General features: G+C 38.1%; 1 protein-coding gene across 1 annotated transcript in view; it reads left to right on the forward strand.

Moving 5' to 3' along the window:
• Window positions 1–14,889, forward strand: part of NSL1 (NSL1 component of MIS12 kinetochore complex) — a 42,547-nt gene extending 27,658 nt beyond the window's left edge. The window contains exons 5-6 of the mRNA XM_050761846.1: window positions 13,033–13,100; window positions 13,943–14,889. Of these exons, the coding sequence (XP_050617803.1) occupies window positions 13,033–13,100; window positions 13,943–14,221 (347 nt within the window). The 3' untranslated portion in view covers window positions 14,222–14,889. The remainder of the gene's footprint in view (window positions 1–13,032; window positions 13,101–13,942) is intronic.
• Window positions 14,890–22,008: the final 7,119 nt, after the last annotated feature.

The following is a 22,008-nucleotide window of genomic DNA, read 5'->3' on the forward strand; positions in this document are numbered from 1 at the left end:
TAATTATTATTATTTTATTCCTGAGTCAGATAATTGTTACTATGAGTGTATTCTTTCTTGAATAGCTTTCTACCCCTTTTGGAACAATAATTGCTTTATTATTATTTTTTTTCCTTTGAGACAGAGTCTTGCTCTGTGACTCCAGCTGGAGTGCAGTGGTGTAATCTCAGCTCACTGCAACCTCCTCCTCTCGGGTTCAAGCCATCCTCCCGCCTCAGCCTCCCTAGTAGCTGGGATTACAGGCGCCTGCCACCATGCCCGGCTAATTTTTTGTATTTTTAGTAGAGACGGGGTTTAGCCAGACTGGTCTCAAACTCCTGACCTCAGGTGATTTACCTGTCTCTGCCTCCCAAAGTGCTGGGATTACAGGTATTTTTCTATTTGCTTTGTTTTCTGTTGTGTCTGACAGAACTGTAAAATTCATCTCAATATGGCAAACACTTAAGGTTTTCTCTCAAATCCATTTTTAAACTTTTTCTTTTCCTTGGAGATACTTCTCTGGGAGCCCTCCATCTTCCTATTGCAGTCTGGACTGGCTGCTGTCTAGGCCTGGTGCAAAACTTTTATCCTGCCTGTTCCTTTCATCATCATCCTGGGAATTTCCCTTCCTTCTCTCATGTTTTGAATGGTGTTTCCTGGTTTCCTGTTTTCTCCTCTTTCTTGATTTATTCTCTTGTCTTTGATGTAGCACTTCCTCTACCACCCACCTCCTACTCCAACAGACCCCCAGCTCACCTAGCACCAAATCCTCTATTAAGGCAATTTTCTTACATAACCTATGAAGATTTCCCTTTCCCTTCAGTTCCCTTGTTAGATTGATCTTCCCCTCCTTTGTGCCTCCATGGCACCCTCTCTCATAGCCTTGGTCCATCACGACTATTGAACACCTACTGTACACGTCAGGCACTCTGTAAACACCTACTGTACACGTCAGGCACTCTGTTCAACATTAGGGATTCTAAGATTAAAAGAATGCGGTTCCCGTTCCCAAGGGAGTTCTGGAAGGTAAGTAAGAATGCCAGGGTTCTCACTAGAGTTAGTACTGCCCTCTAGTGGACCCTTTGAAAAAGTGAAAGAAAGTTTTTGGTTGCCGTATTAATGAGAAAGTATAGCTGGCACTTTGTAGTCAGGGGCCAGGCGTACTAGATGTCTCATATGTCCAGCACAACTTTAGAATATCTCACTAGACATTCATGTGTTAAAATATGTTTATAATTATTCAGCCTAGGACCTAATTTCATTTTAAACACAAACCCAAACTACTCAGCACTTTTTACATTGTCATTGCTTGTACAACCGATAGAAAACAGCTATTGTTCAGCAATGTGAGTTTATAGACAACTTTCTTTTTAAGGTAGCATGAGATATTTTAGGAATTCTTTGTATTGGTCATTGATAGCGCTTAGTCTCTAAGAATCCTAATGAGAGGCTTCACAAATCAGTGAATATAGTTATCAGTGCTGTTAATTAAAAAATAAAGTGTAGGCTGGGTATAGTGGCTCACGCCTGTAATCCCATCACTTCGGGAGGCTAAGCCAGGAGTTTGAGACTGCAGTGAGCTATGATTGTGCCACTGCACTCTGGCCTGGGTGACAGAGTGAGACGCTTGAGCCCAGGAGCTTGAGGCTGCAGTGAGCAGTGATCACATCACTGCACTCCAGCCTGGGTGACAGATCGAGACCCTGTCTCAAAAAAAAAAAAAAAAAAAAAAACCCAGAATCCCTTAAGTGATGGATTATTTTGTAAAGTTTGTAATGTAAACAATGTAATAACAATGAAGAATAATATTTTACCTTACCCTATTCATAAAAGATAACTTTTCATATTAAATGTTAAGAAATATTTTGTTCATTTTTGTGTGTGTGTGCACATATATTACAGAATAACATATAATGTACAGTTTATGATGTAAATGTAACAATATGAATTTATATACATGCATATACCTACACACATGTAACTGCCACCATGATCTAGAAATAGAGTATCTGTGTAGTTGGAAAATATAGGATAAACTTATTTTTAAACAGTGTATTGGTTATATTTTTTAAATACTGTGCCTATTATGTTTTCACATATACAATAAATACAATTCAGAGTGTCCAAAAAACCTGGAACCATAAAGAAAACAGTGTGTTTATTGTATTTTAAAAAATATTCACAGTTGGGGCCATTGCTTTAAATTTAGAAGTGTTTTACTTGCAAAATATATTGAGGTTGAAGAAAAAGATATTGAGCATATTATTTGAAAATGTAACTAACACATATTTATCCTGTTCCCCAGCCTTATGGATACCCTGTATAACATTTCCAGTACCCCAAAATGTTTCCCATGCCCCTTTTTAGTCATTATACCATTTCTACCAGGTATAACCACTATTCTGACTTACATCATCATAGATTTTTGTCTTTTCTTGAACGTCATGTAAATGGAATCATACAGTATGCATTCTTGTGTTACCTTCTTTAAATCAGTGTTATTTCTATGAGAGTCATCCACATTTTGAGTGTAGCAGAAGTTCTTTTTTATTGTTTTGTAGTATTCCATTGTGTGTCTATAGACAATTTATCTCTTCTCTTCTGTTGTCACTTGGTTTGTTTCCAGATTTTGGCTATATGAATAAAGCTACTATAAACATCCTTATTACCACATTTATACTCATCTCTCATAGATATATATCTAGAAATAGAATTTTTGGGTCACATGTAGGCATATGTTTGGCTTTTCTAGCTACTACTAAAAAGTTTTCTGAAGTGGCTATTTCAATTTATACTTCTAACAGCAGGTATGATAGTTACAGTTGTTCCATATCCCTAACAACACTTTATAGTGTTATTATATTACATAATATTCAATGAGTGATAAGTAAAAGTTTAACAGATGTTATCATATCATTAGATATATTTGAAACTGCAAGAAGATGGTATAAATCACATTGAAGTGAAGAAATTATAGTATTTATCTACAATCATATATTATTTGAAAGTAAGGCTGGTCACAGTGGCTCATACCTGTAATCCCAGCACTTTGGGAGACCAAGGTGGGAGGATCACTTGGGGTTGGGAGTTCGAGACCAGCCTGACCAACATGGTGAAACTCCATGTCTACCAAAAAATACAAAAATTAGCCAGGCATGGTGGCATGCGCCTGTAGTCCCAGGTACTCTGGAAGCTGAGACATGACAATTATTTGAACCAGGAGGCGGAGGTTGCAGTGAGCCGAGATCGCGCCACTGCACTCCAACCTGGGTGACAGAGTGAGACCCTGTCTCAAAAAAAGAAAAAAGAAAATAAATCTCACTAGGAATTTTATTTCTACCTCAGATAGGCCTAAATGTATTCCTTTGAAAATATATTGCTCTCATGTTGTATTAGTTATCTATTGCTGCCTAACAAATTGTCCCAAGTTTGAGCTGCTTAAAACAATAAATGTGTTATCTCTTACTGTTTCTGAGGGTCATTAATCTGATAGCAGCTTAGCTGGATAGTGCTAGCATAGGGCTCTCACAGGGTTGTAGTCAAGATGTCATCTGGAGCTGCAGTTAATCTCTCAAGGCTCACCTGGGACTGTAGGAAATCCACTTTCCTATAGTGGATGGTTCCTACAGCCCTGGCTGGTTGTTAGAGACTTTAGTTCTTACAACGTGGGCCTTTCCATAAACTTCTTGTAACGTGTCAGCCTACTTCTCGCAGGATGAATGATCTGAAAGGCATAGAGAATGAATGAATGAATGAATGAATACCCAAGACAGAAGTTGTAGTCTTTTTTATAACCTAATCTTGGAAGTGATTTACTATTACTTGAGCTGTTAGTTACTGGTCATGCAGGTCGACCTAGTACACTGTGGGAGAGGACTGCACAAGGAAGCATGAATACCCTGCACAAGGCAGGATCACTGGGGGCCATCTTTTTTTTTGCTCTGTCACCCAGGCTGGAGTGCAGTGTGATCTCAGCTCACTGAAACCTCCACCTCCTGGGTTCCAGCGATTCTTGTGCTTCAGACTCCCTCATAGCTGGGACTACAGGCACGCACCACCATGCCTGGCTAACTTTTGTGTTTTTAGTAGAGATGGAGTTTTGCCATGTTGGCCAGGCTGGTCTCGAACTACTGGCTCAAGTGATCCACCCACCTCAGCCTCCCAAGGTGTTGGGATTACAGGCCTAAGCCACCGCACTTGGCCACAGGGGCCCTCTTGAAGGCTAACTACCACACATATGGATGCTTATTTTTTGTTGTGGCAGTGGCAAAGTACACATAAGATTTACCATTTTAATCATTTTGAACTGTATGATTCACTGGCAGCACATTCATAAAGTTGTGCAACTCATCTAAGCAGTTTCTTATAAGACAGCAATGAATTTGCCACATCAATTGACTCTTCCCTTCATGAAAGATTTCTCTGTGGGATGTGATACCATTTGATAGCATTTGTACCCACAGTAGAACTTCTTTCAAATCTGGAGTCAGTCCTCTCAGACCCTGCCACTACTTTATCAACTAAATTTATATAATGTTTTAAATCCTTTGTTGTCATTTCAGCAATGTTCATGGCATCTTCAGATGGAGTAGATTCCATCTTAAGAAACTACTTTCTTTGCTCATCCATAAGAAGTAACTCCTTATTTGTTCAGATTTTATCATGAGCTTGCAACAGTCATCCCTTCAGGCTCCACTTTGTAATTCTAGTTCTCTTGCTGTTTTCACAGCATCTGCAGTTATTTCCACCACTGAAGTCTTGAACTCGAAGTCATCCATAGAATCAACTTCTTTCAAACTCCTCTTAATGTCAGTAGTTTGACCTCCTTTCATGAATCATGAATATTCTTAATGGCATCTAAGATGGTGAATTTTTTCCAGGTTTTTAATTTGCTTTGCCCAGATCCATCAGAAGAATCGTGATCTATGGCAGCTATAGCCTTATGAAGGGTATTTCTTAAATAAGAAGGCTTGTAAGTCTAAATTACTCCTTGATCCATGGGCTACAGAATGGATGTTTTGTTAACAAGCATGAAAACATTCACCTCCTTGTCCATCTTCATCAGAGCTGTTGAGTGAACAGGTACATTGTCAATGAGCAGTAATATTTTGAAAGGAATCTGTTTTTCTGAGCAGTAGGTTTCAACAATGGGCTTAAAATATTCAGTAAACCATGCTGTAAACAAGTGTGCCGTCATCTAGGCTTTTTTTTTGTTCAATTTATAGCACACAAGCAGAGTCAATTTAGCCTAATTCACAAGGGCCCTAGGATTTTTGAATTTCTTTCAAGAACTTTTACTTTGCATTTACCACTTGGCTAATTGGCACAAGAGGGCTAGCTTTCAGCCTGTCTTGGCTTCCAACATGTCTTCCTAACTAAACTTAATCATTCTAGCTTTTAAGTTGAGAAACCTGTACTCTTCATTTCACTCAAACACTTAGAGGCCATTGTAGGGTTAATTATTCTAACTTTGATACTGTTATGTCCCAAGACATAGGGAGGCCCAAGGGTTGAGAGAGAGAGAGAGAGGTCGAAGAACAACTGGTAAGTGGAACAGTCAGAACACACATATTTGTTGATGAAGTTTGCTGTCATACAGGTGCCATTCTGCTATAAAGCTGACACCCCAAAACAATTATTGTAGTAACATCGAAGATCACATATAGCCATAACAGATATTATAATGAAAAAGTTTGCAATATTGTGAGAATTATCAAAATGTGACACAGACATGAAATGAGCACATGCTATTGGAAAAATGGTGCTGATAAGACTTGCATGACACAGGGTTGCAGAAACCTTTAATTTGTAAAAAATGCAGTATCTGTGAAGTGCAATAAAATGAGGTATGCTTGTATATTTAGGGGCTCTGTTGTCAGGTAGACGTTTATAATTGTTAGATCTTCTAGATGGATTGGCCCTTTCATCAGTATATTGTCTCTTGTAACAGTTTTTTACTTACAGCCTGTTTTGTGTGATGTTGGTTACCTTTGGCATGGAACATCTTAGTTTATTTTTTCATTTTCACCCTGTGTTTGTCTTTGGATCTAAAGTGAGTTATAGACAGAATATAGTTGGAATCATGTCTTTCGTATCCATTTGCCAACTTTGGTCTTTAATTGGAAAGTTTAATCCATTTACACTTACTGATAAGGAAGGACTTTTGCCATTTTGGTATTTGTTTTCTGTACTTTTTTTACTTCCATAATTCCTCCATTACTGTCTTCTATTTTGTTTAATCGAGCTTTTTGAAGTGTGCCACTTTTATTATTTTCTGTATATTCTTAGGGTTTTTTTAGTGGTTTCCTTGGGGATTACAATTTGCATCTGAAATTTGTAACAATGTAGTTTGAATTAGTACCACTTTAGTTTTAATACTGTATAGAGAACTGCTTCTATGCAGCTCTGTTTCTCCCACTTTATGTTGTCATTGTCACAAATTTCATCTTTATACATTGTATATCCATGAATGTAGATTTATAATTGTTGTTTTATGCATTCGTCTTTTAAATTAGGTAGAAAAAAAGGAGAAGTCACAAGCCAAAAATACAGTAATGCTAACTTTTATATTTACCTATGTAGTTACCTTTATTGGTATTCTTTATTTCTTTGTGTGGCTTCAAGGCGCTGTCTAGCATCCTTTGATTTCAGCCTGACACACTGTTAGCACTTTTGTAGTCCAGGTGTACTAATTATGAACTCCCTTAAGTTTTTTGTTTTGTTTTGTTTGTTTGTTTGTTTGTTTGTTTGTTTGAGACGGGGTCTTTCTCTGTCACCCAGGCTAGAGCTCAATGGCGCCATCATAGCTCACTGCAGCCTCAACCTCCCTGGGCTCAGGTGATCCACCCACCTCAGTTTCCTGAGTAGCTGGGACTACAGGCATGCGCCACCATGCCCAGCTGATTTTTTTGTATTTTTGGTAGACATGGGGTTTCGCCATGTTGCCCAGGTTGATCTGGAACTCCTGGGCTCAAGTGATCTGCCCACCTCAGCCTCTCAAAGTGCTGGGATTACAGGCATGAGCCATCATGCCCAGACAATTCCTTCAATTTTTATCTCGAAATGTCTTAATTTCACCTTCATTTTTGAAGGATATTTTTGGCAGATAGTGAATTCTTCATGGACAGATTTAGGACTTTAACCATATCCTCCTGCTGCTCTGTTCTTCATAGTTTCTGATGAGACATTGACTGTTAATCTAATTGAGGATGTCTTATATGTAATGAATCACTTCTCTGTTGTTGCTTTCAGGATTCTGTCTTTGGCTTTCAGCAGTTTGATTATTATGTGTCTTGATGTGGCACTCCTTGAGTTTTTCTGCTTGAAGTTTGTTGAGCTTCTTGGGTGTGTAAATGCATATATTATCAAATTTGGGAAGTTACTGGCCATTATCTCTTCAAATATTTTTTCTGCCCCGTCTCTTCTTTTCCCCTTCTGAAACTCTTGTTATGCATATGCATATATGTATATATTGTTTGTTTGTTTGTTTGTTTTGAGATGAAGTCTCACTCTGTTGTCCAGGCTGGAGTGCAGTGGCGTAATCTTGGCTCACTGCAACCTTGGCCTCCCGGGCTCAAGCAGTTCTCCTGCCTCAGCTTCCAGAGTAGCTGGGACTACAGGCATGCACCACCACGCCCAGCAATTTTTTGTATTTTTAGTAGAGACAGGGTTTCACGATGGCCAGGCTGGTCTCGAACTCCTGACCTCACGTGATCCGGCCGCCTTGACCTTCCAAAGTGCTGGGATTACAGGCATGAGCTATGGTACCCGGCCTTATTATGCATGTGTTGATGGGCTTGATTGTGTCCACAGATCTCTTAGACTTCATTTGGCCTACCTTCAAGTTCCATGATTCTTCTGCCTGCCCAGATCTGTTGTTGAACATTCCCCATCTCCCCTCTGAGTTTTTCATTTCAGTTATTATTCTTTTTAGCTCCAGAATTTTTTGGTTCCTTTTTATAATTTCTGTCTGCCATTGGTATTCTCTGTTTGGTGAGACACATCATTATTTAGGATTTCTTAGTTCTTTGAGCATATTTAAGATAGTTAATGGAAAGTCTTTGTCTATCTAGTCAGTCCAGTGTCTGAACCTCCTCAGTGACAGTTTGTTCATTTCCTTTTTTTCCTGTGAATGGACCATACTTTCTTGTATTTTTGCATGCCTCATAATTTTTTGTTGAAATCTAGACATTTTAAATATTTGAATATGGTAACTCTAGAAATGAGATTATTCCATCTTCCCAGGATTTGTCGTTGCTGCTTGTTGTGAGTTGTTGTTTAGTGACTTTTCTAAACCTTTTTTGGAAATATTATGTTTTTTGTTGTTTGTAGTCACTGAAGTCTCCATTCCCTTAGCTTAGTGGTCAGCTAGTGATTTGTCAGAGATTTCCTTAAATGCCTGGAGCAAAACAAAACATTAAACTCTGTAGATGTATGTTGGGATATGCCTTCAGCTCTCAGCCAGGCAGTTCATAACTGCCTTTGCCTTCCCATCCTGCTTGTTTGGAGCTTTTCAGCAAGCAGTTTGTTTGCCCCAACTGATTTCCTGTGCTCCATGCTGCATCTGCTGGTTCATTACCTTTCAATGTTTTTAACAGATAACCTCCAAGTAGCTACTTTTCCACCCTGAGAGAGTTCCGAATCAGGTGAAATAAAGGCAAGCCTTTTACATTAGTCCTTCAGAGAGCCACTCACCAGGTCAAAACAAAACAATTCTTTGAGAGCAGAGTCTACTCTGTTATCTCCAGCACCAGTAACCCACTCTGGGAATTACTGCCACCGAGCCAGGGAGAAGGGAATGGGGCAAGGGTAAATTAAAATACACCAAGTTCTCCTATCACATTTCACTTGCTCTTGCCTTGATTAAACATTCTCTTGATTGGTGAAAACCCTCGACTGTTTTCCAGATTTTTGATAAAGTTGATTGTGACACATTTTGCCAGCTTTTTTCTGTGGAGGGATGGGCCTTTGGAATCTCCTATGCCACCATTTTTGATGCTGTCACTCCTATGCATGCTATTTTTAAGATAGGGTGATTATATTTAAAGATTGTATGTACAAGGTATTTAAGAGTAAGAGACACATGAATTTGAAGTAGACATGGAACCTGTTAATGAACATGTGGAGGAAGGGAAAATTGAGCTTAAAAAAAAAAAAAAACAAATAGGCCAGATGCTGTGGTTCACGCCTGTAATCCCAGCACTTTGGTAGTCCGAGGTGGGCGGATTACGAGGTCAAGAGATCGAGATCATTCTGGCTAACGTGGTGAAACCCTGTCTCTTCTAAAAATACAAAAATTAGCCAGGCGTGGTGGTGCGTGCCTGTAGTCCCAGCAACTCGGGAGGCTGAGGCAGGAGAATCGCTTGAACCGGGGAGGCGGAGGTTGCAATGAGCTGAGATCGCACCACTACACGCCCTGCTGGCGACAGAGGGAGACTCTGTCTCAAAAAAAAGAAGAAAAAAAAAAACCACAAAGTTAAACAAAAATCTTTGCAGCTAGAGTTGCATTTAATTAGTAAATGTTTTAGATTCAATTGAGACTTTCATACCTCTTTTTTCCTAATGACATTGAATTACTTAGAGCATTTCTGACAATTTTAATTAAAAGGGATTTTAATTAAATGCAGTATTTAGTTATTGCAAAAGCAGCAAAGCTGATGGAAAATATGTAACAAAGTTCGAGATTCCTTTTCTTAGGACTAGAACCAGATGTTACTGAATTAACAGAAGCACACAAAATACAGGGATCTCATTTTTTTTAAAGCAAAAGTGGTTTAGGTATATTTGCTATTGTCAAACTAAATATTAAAAATTATATTTTTGTACCACAATGATAAGAAATTATGTGAAGATTTAAAATGTTTAAAGTATTCTAATTATAGTTTTGAATTGCCTGTCTTGAGTCTTACTCAGATTAACTACAGAAGTCAGCCACGTATCATCTCTATAGTTTCTTATATTAATATTTTTGCCTAATCCATCCTCTATTTCTCGTCGCCTTTTGACAGTATGATCTCTGAAGTCTTTTTAAGTTAATGTGTATGTTGGCTATAGTCTAAATTATGGGAATTTTGAAGCAGGAGATATGTTTTCTGTTAGACTTTAATCTTGCACTTTTTCATGTTATAGAGAATAATTTTGACACTGCACTTTTAATAAGGCCATCTCATTTGTAGAAATAATGTACATCCTAATTTTCACCATTTCAACAGTCAGTACTTTGTCTTTATGTTATCTTTGTTTCAGTTTTTCTTTGTCTTATATTCAAATAAATCTAATCTGTTATTTCTTATGTAACATTAAGTTTTATTCAAGTTCCATCCATACTTCTGATCTTCTGTTTTCTGTATAGAATGACTTCAAATGTAAATTTTCTTAAGTCCAAGCTTACTCACTATAAGTAGGCCCAAGTCTGAGAGTACTTCATTATGTTTTCTGGTATAATTGGGTCTGAGCAGATTTAAACATATTAAGTACATATTTTGATGAATATTATTTCTTCCTTTATTTCTATTTATATGTGTAGAAATATTACCTATGAATTTTGCTTTAGAATAGTAACGGGATCTTTACAAAATATGTTCTGAAGTGGGGGGCGGTGTTGGGTTGGGTCTGATAGTGTTGAGAAATTTATTCTAAACAAATTAGTGCAATGATGTCTTCCAGGCATTGTACTAGAACTGTGCAGGACCCAGTGGGAGCCTGTAGCAAGGCAGGGTCCATACAGGCAGGAAGTGAGGTATGTGTTAACTGAGATCATGGAAACATGAGACTACCCAGGAAAAGTTTGAGCTAATTTTGAAGAACTTCCTGTGTGTTTCTCTCTTCTAAACTGAATGTTCCTTGAGGGGCAGGGACCATTTTTACTTATTGTAAGTATCTACTGCTCAGCTGTATTAGTCTGTTCTCACACTGTTGTAAAGAAATATCAGAGACTGAGTAATTTATAAAGAAAAGAGGTTTAATTGGCTCACAGTTCTGCAGGCTGTACAGGAAGCGTGATGCTGGCATCTGCTTAGCTTCTTGGGAGGCCTCAGGAAACTTATAGTCATGGCAGAAGGCAAAGGCAGAGCTAGCATCTCACATGGATGGAACAGGAGGAAGCTGCTTTGGGGGTGAGGTGCCACACACTTTTAAACAACCAGCTGTCACGAGAACTCACTCACTATCATAACACAGTACCAAGGGGGAGATCTCCCCATGATCTAGTCACCTCCCACCAGGCCCCACCTCTAACATTGGGATTACGATTCGACATGAGATTGGGTGGGGACACAGATCCAAACCATATCATAAGCCTAGCCCATGGAAGATATATCATAAATGTTCGTTGAATGGATAGCTCCTACACAAGTGTGCAAGCTTGAAGAGAGAGTAAGTGTGGGCCTGGCTAGAATCCATATTGCCACAGGAGAACCAAAGGATGAATTATTTATTTGCCATACCACAGAGAAAATTTAACAATTGTTATGCCCCTGCGTACTTTTGGAGAATCTCCTCAAATCGTAAATAATAGAAATTATGATATTCCAAGGCAAGGGTCCTTAGGACCCTCCTGTGAACTTGTATAGGAAAAAAAGTACATTTTTATTTTTACTAGCCTCAAACTGAAATTTAGCATTTCCTTCCATTTTGAATGAAGGTAATAGTGGTGATGTTATCAGTATCACTAACTTTCTTTCTGTTACTTAAAGCCACAGATATTTTCATTTTCTGTTGTTGTAGATACCTCACACTGTTTACACTCATTGTTTTTATATTATGGTAATCATTATGCCATCAATTTTATTTAAATTATCAATAAAGAAGCACATGTATTACCTATCATAATTTTCTACTTACATTTTACATTTTATTTTAAAACATTCTGAAATTTTAGAATAAGCAAAACTAATATATAGTGATTAAAATCAGATAAATGGTTGCTTCTTATGGAGAAAATTGATGGGGAATGGGGCACAAGAGAACTTTCTGGGGTGATGAAAATGTCCTGTGTCTTGGTATACACTTGTCAATTGAATGCTGAACTTACTGTCTATACATTTCACTGTATATAAATTATACCTCAATTTAAAAAACACATTAAAAAATTTTTCTGAGAAGGTGTTCATAGGTTTCACCAAATGGCCAAGGAAATTTCTGATACCAAAAAAAAAAATCCTTTTCTGAGATTATCCTGTTTCCATTGTCTGTCTCCTTTGAGTGCCCTCTTTCAGTAAGCTGTTTTTGTGGTTCATTTCCATTTCTCTGAATGTGTTCTCACTTTTTAAAGATGAACCTAAGACAAGTCAGAAAAGAAAAAGAGCAGTTATGAAAGAAATATTTTGCCTGGCTTATTGACCATTCTCTTCTAGCCCGTAACTGTGACCCTCCTGACGTAGTTATATACTTACTTTGACTCTAATAAATTTCTAATGAGAACTACTCTTCTAAAAACTAATTCATAGATCATTTCATAATGGAATGATTTTTTCTTATTTTCAGTTTTGTTTGGAGTTTTAGTAACATTTTTATCCTTCTGTATCATTGAATATGCAGTTCTCTTATGGAATAACTATAAACATTTATAACAAAGATTGGAAGAAGAAAATATGTATTAGGAAGTAAGGAAAGAGAAAGTAATATTACTGATAATCTGTTCCAGATTAATCCCATCTAGGCATGATCTCAATGCAGTGTGATTGTATATTCTAAGATCAAATATATGTTACTTTTATAAAATTCAGAGTAATATAAAAAGTATTAGGTTATATTTATTTTAAAATGTGATGATAGTGCTCAAAGATGTTAAACATAGTGGTAGGTAATGTATAGAATGAATATTGAACTCTCTTTTAGGGGCACACAGTGTTATGACTACTCACAATAGAATTTTGTCTACCATCTTATGCTTATAACTTTTAGTTTTACTCTATTATTATAATGGTCTCACTCTAAGAAAGATTAAGCTGAGGTGAATCATCCTAGCAGATTTTTGTCCAGATAGCATCTATATGCCTTTCATGATTTGCTATTAGATAAAAACCTAAAATACTGTTTGACAATTTTTTGCAGCCCCTCATATGGAAAATTTGAAATGCAGAGGGGAAACAGTAGCAAAGGAGATCAATGAAGCCATGAAGGTAAAAGCTATGTGCTAAAAAATTATAAAATGAACAAAATGTATGGCTAGGTATTTGCATTCAACATTCATGTTTTTTAATCTGCTGTAACAGGGATTCTCAGCGGTCTTTTAAATCTTTAATGAATGTATTAAGCAACAGTAACACTCCGAATAGCTACCATTTATCAGGTGCCTACTATGTGCCAGGTAATATTCCTGACTTCTTTAAAGGTTGATTATATTTTTGTGTTCTGGGTGTTAGCAATTCACTGAACAGTTTTGGATAATAATACCAGCTAAAATGTATTGAATAATTGGTATGGGCTCCATCCAACTGCTTTACATGTATTGCCTCGTGTAATCCTTACATCCTGTGAGACAGATACTGCTATTTCTTCTGTAGATGAGGAAGCTGAGGCACAGAAAGGCTAAGCAGGTTGCCCACATAAGTAACCTACGATCCAGCATTTAAAGCCTAGTTCGGCAAGGGCACAGTGGCTTATGCCTGTAATCCAAGCACTTTGGGAGGCCAAGACAGTCAGAACACCTGAGGTCAGGAGTTCAAGACCAGCCTGGCCAATATGGTGAAAGTCCACATCTACTAAAAATACAAAAATTAGCCAAGTGTGGTGGTGCGCACCTGTAGTCCCAACTACTTGGGAGGCTGAGGCAGGTGAATCGCATGAACCTGGGAGGTGGAGATTGCAGTGAGCTGAGATCACACCACTGCCCTCCAGCCTGGGCAACAAAGCAAGACTTCTCAAAAAAAAAAAAAAAAAAATTAGAGTATTGTGTCCATCTTTGTCTGTGTTTCAGCCTGAGATTAATGTTGAATATTACTGTTTGTTTGTTTGTTTGAAGTCCTTGCCTGCATTAATTGAACAAGGAGAGGGATTTTCCCAAGTTCTCAGGATGCAGCCTGTTATCCACCTCCAGAGGATTCACCAAGAAGTCTTTTCCGGTTGTTATAGGAAACCAGATGCTAAACCTGAGAATTTTATAACACAGATAGAAACCACACCAACAGAGACTGCTTCCAGGAAAACCTCTGATGTGGTACTGAAAAGAAAGCAAACTAAAGACTGCCCCCAGAGAAAATGGTATCCATTGCGGCCAAAGAAAATTAATCTTGATACATGAGCTCTTTCTGTTTATTTTGGGAGTTGAAAATAGGCGCCATCAACATTTAGATTACAGCCTAATTAATACCTAGATAAGACTTCATTTGAAACAAGAAATAACTCTTTTACTAGTGATTCATTTATACAAATACAGTGTCTCTGTGCGGGGATATGATATAATATTGTATTTCCTTGCTGTTTTATCTATTGTAAATAAAAAGCATTTTAAAAAATATTGACACAAAGCCCATCAGTGGGTATTAAAAATATTAAAAGTGCAGCCTTTTACTGTCCTTAAGTGCTATCAACTCTCAGCTCCCTTGTAGCTTTTGTGGGATTTAACAAGTAACAAATTCTGTTGTGTTTCCCTGGTATACATCTTTCCAGGAAAAAAAAAAAAGAGAGAGAGAGAGCTGTATAACGATTTTTCATTTACATGCTGAAAAGTAGTTATCAGTTCTGCGCAGCAGCAGATGCAGCATTTTTTTTTAAAGATGTAGTGTGATTTGTCAAATTAATGTGCAGATGATAATACTGGCTTTGACTTTGTTACTTCATGTTCGGCTCATTTAGGTTTGTGAGATTAATTTTAGGACTTTTTGTTGTGTAAGACAACGATGACTATTATTTGTGCAACATTACTCTTTGAAATAAAAATTGGCATGTAGCCAATGTTTCCTGCCCACACATTTTTCTATAGGCCATTAACATAATTTGACTTGGAACTAATGATTTCTTTTTAGGGTTTCTTATTTCTTTCTTTATAGATCATTCCAGTTCAAAATATATATCAGATTAATACACTGGCAAAGTATCATTGTGTTATTGAACTATTTTACATTTGAAGATGTTTATATATCAGGTATATAATCACTGGGAGAAGTCTGAGAAAGCGATATTGCCTTTATTTCTAACATTTAACTGTAGTTTCTTATAGCTCTTATTGTGTGTCTTACATTATACAGTGTAGGCAGGGCCATCAAACCTACCAACTGTTTCCCCTTTTGATGACTCTGATACCTTCATTCATTTTTCAAATGAATTTACTGATCATGAGGTTGGAAAATCTGGATTTCTCTTGCTTATTCTATGTTAATAATCATAAATTCACCAGACTTCGATTCACCAGAAGTCACCAGAAGGTGTGTCTCGGCGAAGAAAACTTACAAAGCCACTTTACTGCATTTTGTGTTTCAGTGTTACCATTTGAGATCTGTATATTTGTACACAGCCACGTGCTTTTCATTAAAATAATGTACAAAGACTGATCTTGATGCTGTGTATTTTTGTGAGTTGTCTTAGGCATTCCTGAGCTCAGCTTCAGTTGGAGGGTGGGTCAGCACCGTGCGTTTCTGAACATACTAGACTGCAGTTAAAACTGCATAATATGTTGCTATTCTTACAGTGCTAACGTTTTTATGGTATTAAAATTCTGTATGATTTGTTTCACTTCAGAGGTCCCCAAACAAAAGAATTATTGTTAATTCTATTATATGAGCTAATTGCATTTTGATTATGTAAGAACATGGTCCCTCCTCCCTTTTAAGTGAGGTATATTGTGCTACATAGAGTTTTTAAATGATGTGATAGATTTGCTCTGAAATATTCAGCAGAGAAACAAGAAAAGGAATCAATTAAGGAAATGTGACAAAAATCCTGTATGTTGAATCTGTGTAATGAATATATTCTACTTTGTGTTGGAAATTTTTATAATTTTTTAAAAAATGGTTATATTTTAAAGTCCCCAGGCAGACAGCTGAGATGTGAAATCCTCTTGAGAGCCCAAAGTTTTACTCCACAGTTATAGCAGAGTTTAAAATAGAAATACCACTGGGAAAGACAGTACGTATTAGCATTATTGACTAAGAAAAGCATGAACAGTAGCAGTAATAATATTGAATAAGTATACTGTGTAAGAGGAGAAGTTGCATTTCTGCATAGGCCAAGAACTAGTAAGCTAAGAGGATTAAAAGCAAGAAAGTCTGTAGTTTTAGGGAACTGGAAAGGTTGAAGGAGAAAATTGAAAATCAAATCTTGATCTATGATAAAAAGAAGACTGGATTGAATAGGGTCTTAAAATTCTCTTTCAGAAAAGAACTAGCCAGGTGCGGTGGCCTTATTCCTGTAATCCCAGCACTCTCAGAGCCTGAGGTGGGCAGATTACTTGAGCCCAACTGGGCAACATAGTGAAACTCCATTTCTACAAAAAATACAAAAATTAGCAGGGTATGATGGCACACACCTATAGTCCCAGCCGCCCAGGAGGCTGAAATGAGAGGCTCACTTGAGCCCAGGAGGCAGAAGGTGCAGTGAGCCAAGATGGCACCACTGTACTCCAGCCTGGGTGACAGAGTGAGACCCTGTCTCAAAATAAGAAGAAGAAGAACACAAGAAGGTTAAATCTAGTCCCAAAGAATAGAGAACACTGTCAAAGCTGGTTTCTGAAAACTGGTACCAAAATCTACACTAGTTTATTTAGGCTACTATGACAGAATACCACAGGCTGGGTGGCTTAAACAACAGATACTTATTTCTCACAGTTCTGGAGGCTAGAAGTTCATGAGAAGGTGCTGGCAAATGCAGTTTCTGGTGAGGGCTCTCTTCCTGGCTTGTAGATGACCACCTCCTTACTATGTCCTCACATGGCCTTTCCTCAGTGTATGCATGTGGAGAGAGCCAGAGTACAAGCTCTCTGGTGTCTCTTCTTACAAGGACACTAATTCTATCAGATCAGAGCCCCACCCTTATGGCCTCATTTAACCTTAATTATTTCCTTAGAGGCCCCATCTCCAAATACAGCTACAGGCACATGGGAGTTAAGGCTTCAACATATGGATTTTGGGGGGACACAAACACAAGCCCACAGAAAATCTTATCCTAGACCTCTTTCTCTGGCCCTTTATGGCTTGGGCTCTGTAGAAGACAAAGTGAATAAAATCAAATTTTTTATTTGCTTCAAACAGTATGATTTTATCTTGTAAGATGTACTTTTTTTTTTCTAAGACTGAATTTGTTTGATTTCTATTGAACACCTATCTTCCCTATCCACCTTCGTTCATTTATTCATCTGTTCAACACATACAGTTGGACACCTGCTCAGATCAAAAGTCAGAGATCTTAAGAGCACAGCCTCTGAGCCAGATCATCTGGGTTCAGATTTCAGTTCTACCATTATTAGTTCAGTGACATTGGACAAGTTACTTAACCTGTCCATGATCAAAAGTCAGAGATCTTAAAGAGCATAGACTCTGAGCCAGATCATCTGCTTTCAGATTTCAGTTCTACCATTATTAGTTCAGTGACACTGGGCAAGTTACATAACCTGTCTGTGCTGCAGTTTTCTCATATGCAAAATGGAGATAATAATTATGCCTACCTCATAGTGTTATTCTGAGAAGTAAATGAGTTCATAATGTGAAGGCCTTAGACTAATAATTGGCACATATGAGTATTCTATGATCACTGTTATTCCTTCTTTTGATAAAGGAAATGAAAACACTCAGGGCAAGTGTTGTCTTCAGGAAGCTTATATTCCAGTGAAGAGGATGAGTGTGCAAACAATGATAATGCCATGCAGCAAATGGTATGATAGATGTATGTGTGGAACTTAGGGGAGAAGTCATGGAAGTCTTTGTAGAAGAGGTGCCATTTGAGCAGTCTTGAAATGTTTTAAGCAAATAATCAGGGAAGAAATATAGGAATAAAGAAGAACAAATTACTGTTATAACAATGTGGATCAATATCAAAGATACTATAGTGAATAAAAGAAGCAAAGTCAGGCACAAGAGAATACATACTGTGTATGGAATCATAGAATGGGCAAAACTAAGCCATGGTGGTTCCCTCTGGGGAGAGGGGAGATACTAACTAGGAATGGCATGGGAAACATTTTTGGGTCAGCCAAACGTTCTCTATCTTGATCTGAGTGGTGCTCACATGGCTGTATACATATGTAAAATTTTATTGAACTATACACTTAAAATTTCTGTACTTTATTTTATGTAAGTTTTATATTTTAAAAATGCACAAAATGGATTCACCAAATATTTGAGGAGAGTCTCCAGCATCAAAGACAGACCAAGAAACTGTGAGTCCCTTAATGGCAGGAATCTTTGTTCCATCCACCTGGAATAATTGCTGGCACATGATGGGCCCTGGATGCATAGTGGTTAACTAAGTGAATTAAAACAAAAACCAAAGAGAATAAAGGAACTCAAAGAAAACAGATACATACAAAGCAAAATCCCAGAATGATGACTGTACTCCCAGAAAGAAGAGAAAATCATACATTGTTTAGAAAACCAGAATGCTATTAAATAATGATCAGTAAATAAGAAAAAGTTTTTGAAAATTAAAAATATGAAAGTTGAAATAAAAATTCAGTGGGAGGGCTGGGAGAGGAAATGAAATTTTCCCAAAACTAAAACACAAAGATTAAGAAATGGCAAATTAGAAAAGTAAGAATAAAGATAAGAAGTTCATAAAGTTCAAAGTCTAACTGATACCCATTCCAGAGAGAGCATGCAGAAAAAGCAGCAGAGTCAAAATTATCAAAGAGATCATGCAGTTACCATATGGCCCAGCAATTCTCCAAGTTCTAAACCTAAGAGAATTGAAAACATGCTCACACAATAACTTACACACAAATGTTTGTAGCAGCAGGTTGAACGTTTATCAACTGATGAATGGATAAATAAAATCTGACTATCCACTCAATAGAATATTATTTGGCAATAAGAAGAAATGAGGTACTGGTAAATGCCACAGTGTAGATGAACCTTAAAACATGCCAAGTGAAAGAATCCTCTCACAAAAGACTGCTGTCTTTTGTAGACTCCATTTCAATGAACCGTCCAGAACAGGCAAATATACAGAAACAAAAACTAGATCTGTTGTTGCCTAAGGCTGGAAAGATGGAGAGGGTGGAAGGAATAGGACGTGACTGCTAATGGGTATGGGATTTTTTTTTTTTTTTTCCTGAGACAAGGTCTTGCTGTGTTGCCCAAGCTGTAGTACAGTGGTGCTATCTTGGCTTACTGCAACCTCTGCCTCCCCGGCTCAAGCCATCCTCCCACCTTAGCCTCCCAAGTAGCTGGGACTACAGGCACGCACCATCATGCCTAGCTAATTTTTGTATCTTTTTGTAGAGATGAAGTTTCGCTATGTTGCTGGTCTCAAACTTGTAAGCTTAAGCGATCCACCCACCTCTGCCTCCCAAAGTGCTGGATTACAGGCGTGAGTCACTGTGCCTGGCCTGGGATGTCTTTTGAGGGTGATGAAAATCCTCTAAATTGATTATGGTGATTCATGACTGCTTGTTGAATATACTGAAAACCATTGAACAATACACTTTAAAAGGGTGACTGAGATGGTAAAAAGAGAGTAAAGAAACAGAAATAATACAAGAAACATTCCCAGACCTGAGGAATACCAAGAGGAATTGGAATGGTATCAGATTACTAAACAACAATCCTAAAATCTAGAAGCATCTGGAGCAATATTCTCAGCATAAACGATTTACAACCTAAGATTTTATACACAAACTAATAATCAAGTGCATGATTAGCTAAAAGATACTCTCAGATATGCAAAGCATCAAAAAAAAAATTACCTTCAAGGCATCCCGTTTGGGGGTTCTACCAGGGGCTGTGCTCTATTACAAAGGGTAAGCCAAAAAAGAAGCAGCCATGGGATCTGGGAAACTAAGGCTCCCAAAACACAGCACACTCAAGTCTACAGGCTACTAACTAATCAGCAGATTTGGAGAATAGGCAGACCAGGTTGGAATAAGACTATGTAGGCCGAGTGCGGTGGCTTAAACGCCTGTAATTCCAGCACTTTGGGAGGCTGAGATGGGCAGATCACCTGAGGTTGGGAGTTCGACACCAGCCTGACCAAAAACTAAAAATACAAAATTAGCCAGGCGTGGTGGCACATGCCTATAATTCCAGCTACTCCAGAGGCTGAGACTGGAGAATTGCTTGAACCCAGGAGGCAGAGGTTGCAGAGAGCCAAGATTGCGCCATCGCACTCCAGCCTGGACAACAAGAGCAAAACTCCGTCTTAAAAAAAAAAAAAAAAAAAAAAAAAAAAAAAAAAAGACTATGTAGGACTCTAAAAGAGATATTTTCAGAAAAAAATAAAAGTGACAACACCAGTGATAATGTTAACTATGAAGAAAATTGCATAGGCCAGGCGCGGTGGCTCACACCTGTAATCCCAGCACTTTGGGAGGCCGAGATGGGCGGATCACGAGGTCAGGAGATCGAGACCATCCTGGCTAACACGGTGAAACCCCGTCTCCACTAAAAAATACAAAAAACTAGCCGGGCGAGGTGGCGGGCGCCTGTAGTCCCAGCTACTCCGGAGGCTGAGGCAGGAGAATGGCGTGAACCCGGGAGGCGAAGCTTGCAGTGAGCTGAGATCTGGCCACTGCACTCCAGCCTGGGCGACAGAGCGAGACTCCGTCTCAAAAAAAAAAAGAAAAAGAAAAAAAAGAAAAAGAAAATTGCATAAAGGAGATATTTTGTAATATGATTAAGATGTTCAAAGAAACAAAAAATCAGGCAATTATTCACTACAGTAAAGGCAGAAAGCTATACAAAAAAAGAAATGTAATCAGGGTTACAAATTAGTTCTCCAGTGAACAATATTTATATAGCCATAATAATAAAAACCCTGAATCTGAATTCAGAAAAAAAAAAATTGGGGCAATTACACTGGGAGGCTAAAGGATGGGAATTAGCAATTAGTACAGCATGGGCACTGAACGGTCAGATGGACATTGGTTAGAGCACTAAGATGGGGTGTGGAGACCCTTATAGCTGCTGGGTCCTGGGGCAGTGTAGTGTGTCCGAGGACATGGAGCTGGAGCAGCCAGAGTGGCAGGGATACTGAGGAGGCTTCTGTGCCAACCAGTGCAATCCATATGGTTGTAACAGTGTGACTGTCTGAACACCAGCTTTGACATGGCAGTGTTGGGGAGTGAAATCTTCATCCACCACAACTGGAAGTCAGTGGATAATGTCTAAAAAGCTGATTCAAGATCATACAATATGGATATTATTTAGTGTAGCAGAATAAAGAGCTGACAAAGTGGGAAGTATTAACTCCATGGATGAACTTAGGTGGGGAAAGTGGGCCAGGGACTGATAACTTTTGATAGAAACCTTATAGATTTGCTTTTTTAAATTAAGTGCATATGGTAATTAAGGGAAAATAAATTTGGTTTTAAAATCATTGTAGGACTGTCTCACAAATACAAGTTAACATGAATGACCTACTCACTATCTTTCACTCTTCATATCATTGAGAATTAGGAGACAAATCATCCCCTAGAACCTTTCTCAGGGTTTCAGTTTTTCAGGGTTTCAGGTTTTTCAGGGTTTCAGAAGCTTTCTCAGGGTTTCAACACAGGCGCGTGCCACCGTGCCTGGCTAGTTTATTTTTTTTTTAGAGATGTGGTCTCGCCATATTGCCCCGGCTGGTCTTGAATTCCTGCGCTCAAGCCATCCTCCCGCCTCAGCTTCCCAAAGTGCTGGGATTACAGGAATGAGCCACTGCACCTGGCCTATCACAGTATATTTCAGATAAGACTTCTATTCTCTGTTTTTGGCTGATAATTCTAGTTTTGCTTTCTTTGGGGTTTTTTTTTTTTTTTTCCTCCCCTCTGACCATTTGTTTTGCAAATAGATTATATTATGAAAGCCTCTGTTTACAAAACTGAAAAAAACAATCTCTCTCTAGAGAACCACTGACGGGGGTTCTTGGGGATTTTATATGAAAGGATTTGAGAAAAGTAATGTT

This window comes from Macaca thibetana, chromosome 1 (assembly GCF_024542745.1).
Source record: "Macaca thibetana thibetana isolate TM-01 chromosome 1, ASM2454274v1, whole genome shotgun sequence".
NCBI classification, from domain to species: Eukaryota; Metazoa; Chordata; class Mammalia; order Primates; family Cercopithecidae; genus Macaca; species Macaca thibetana.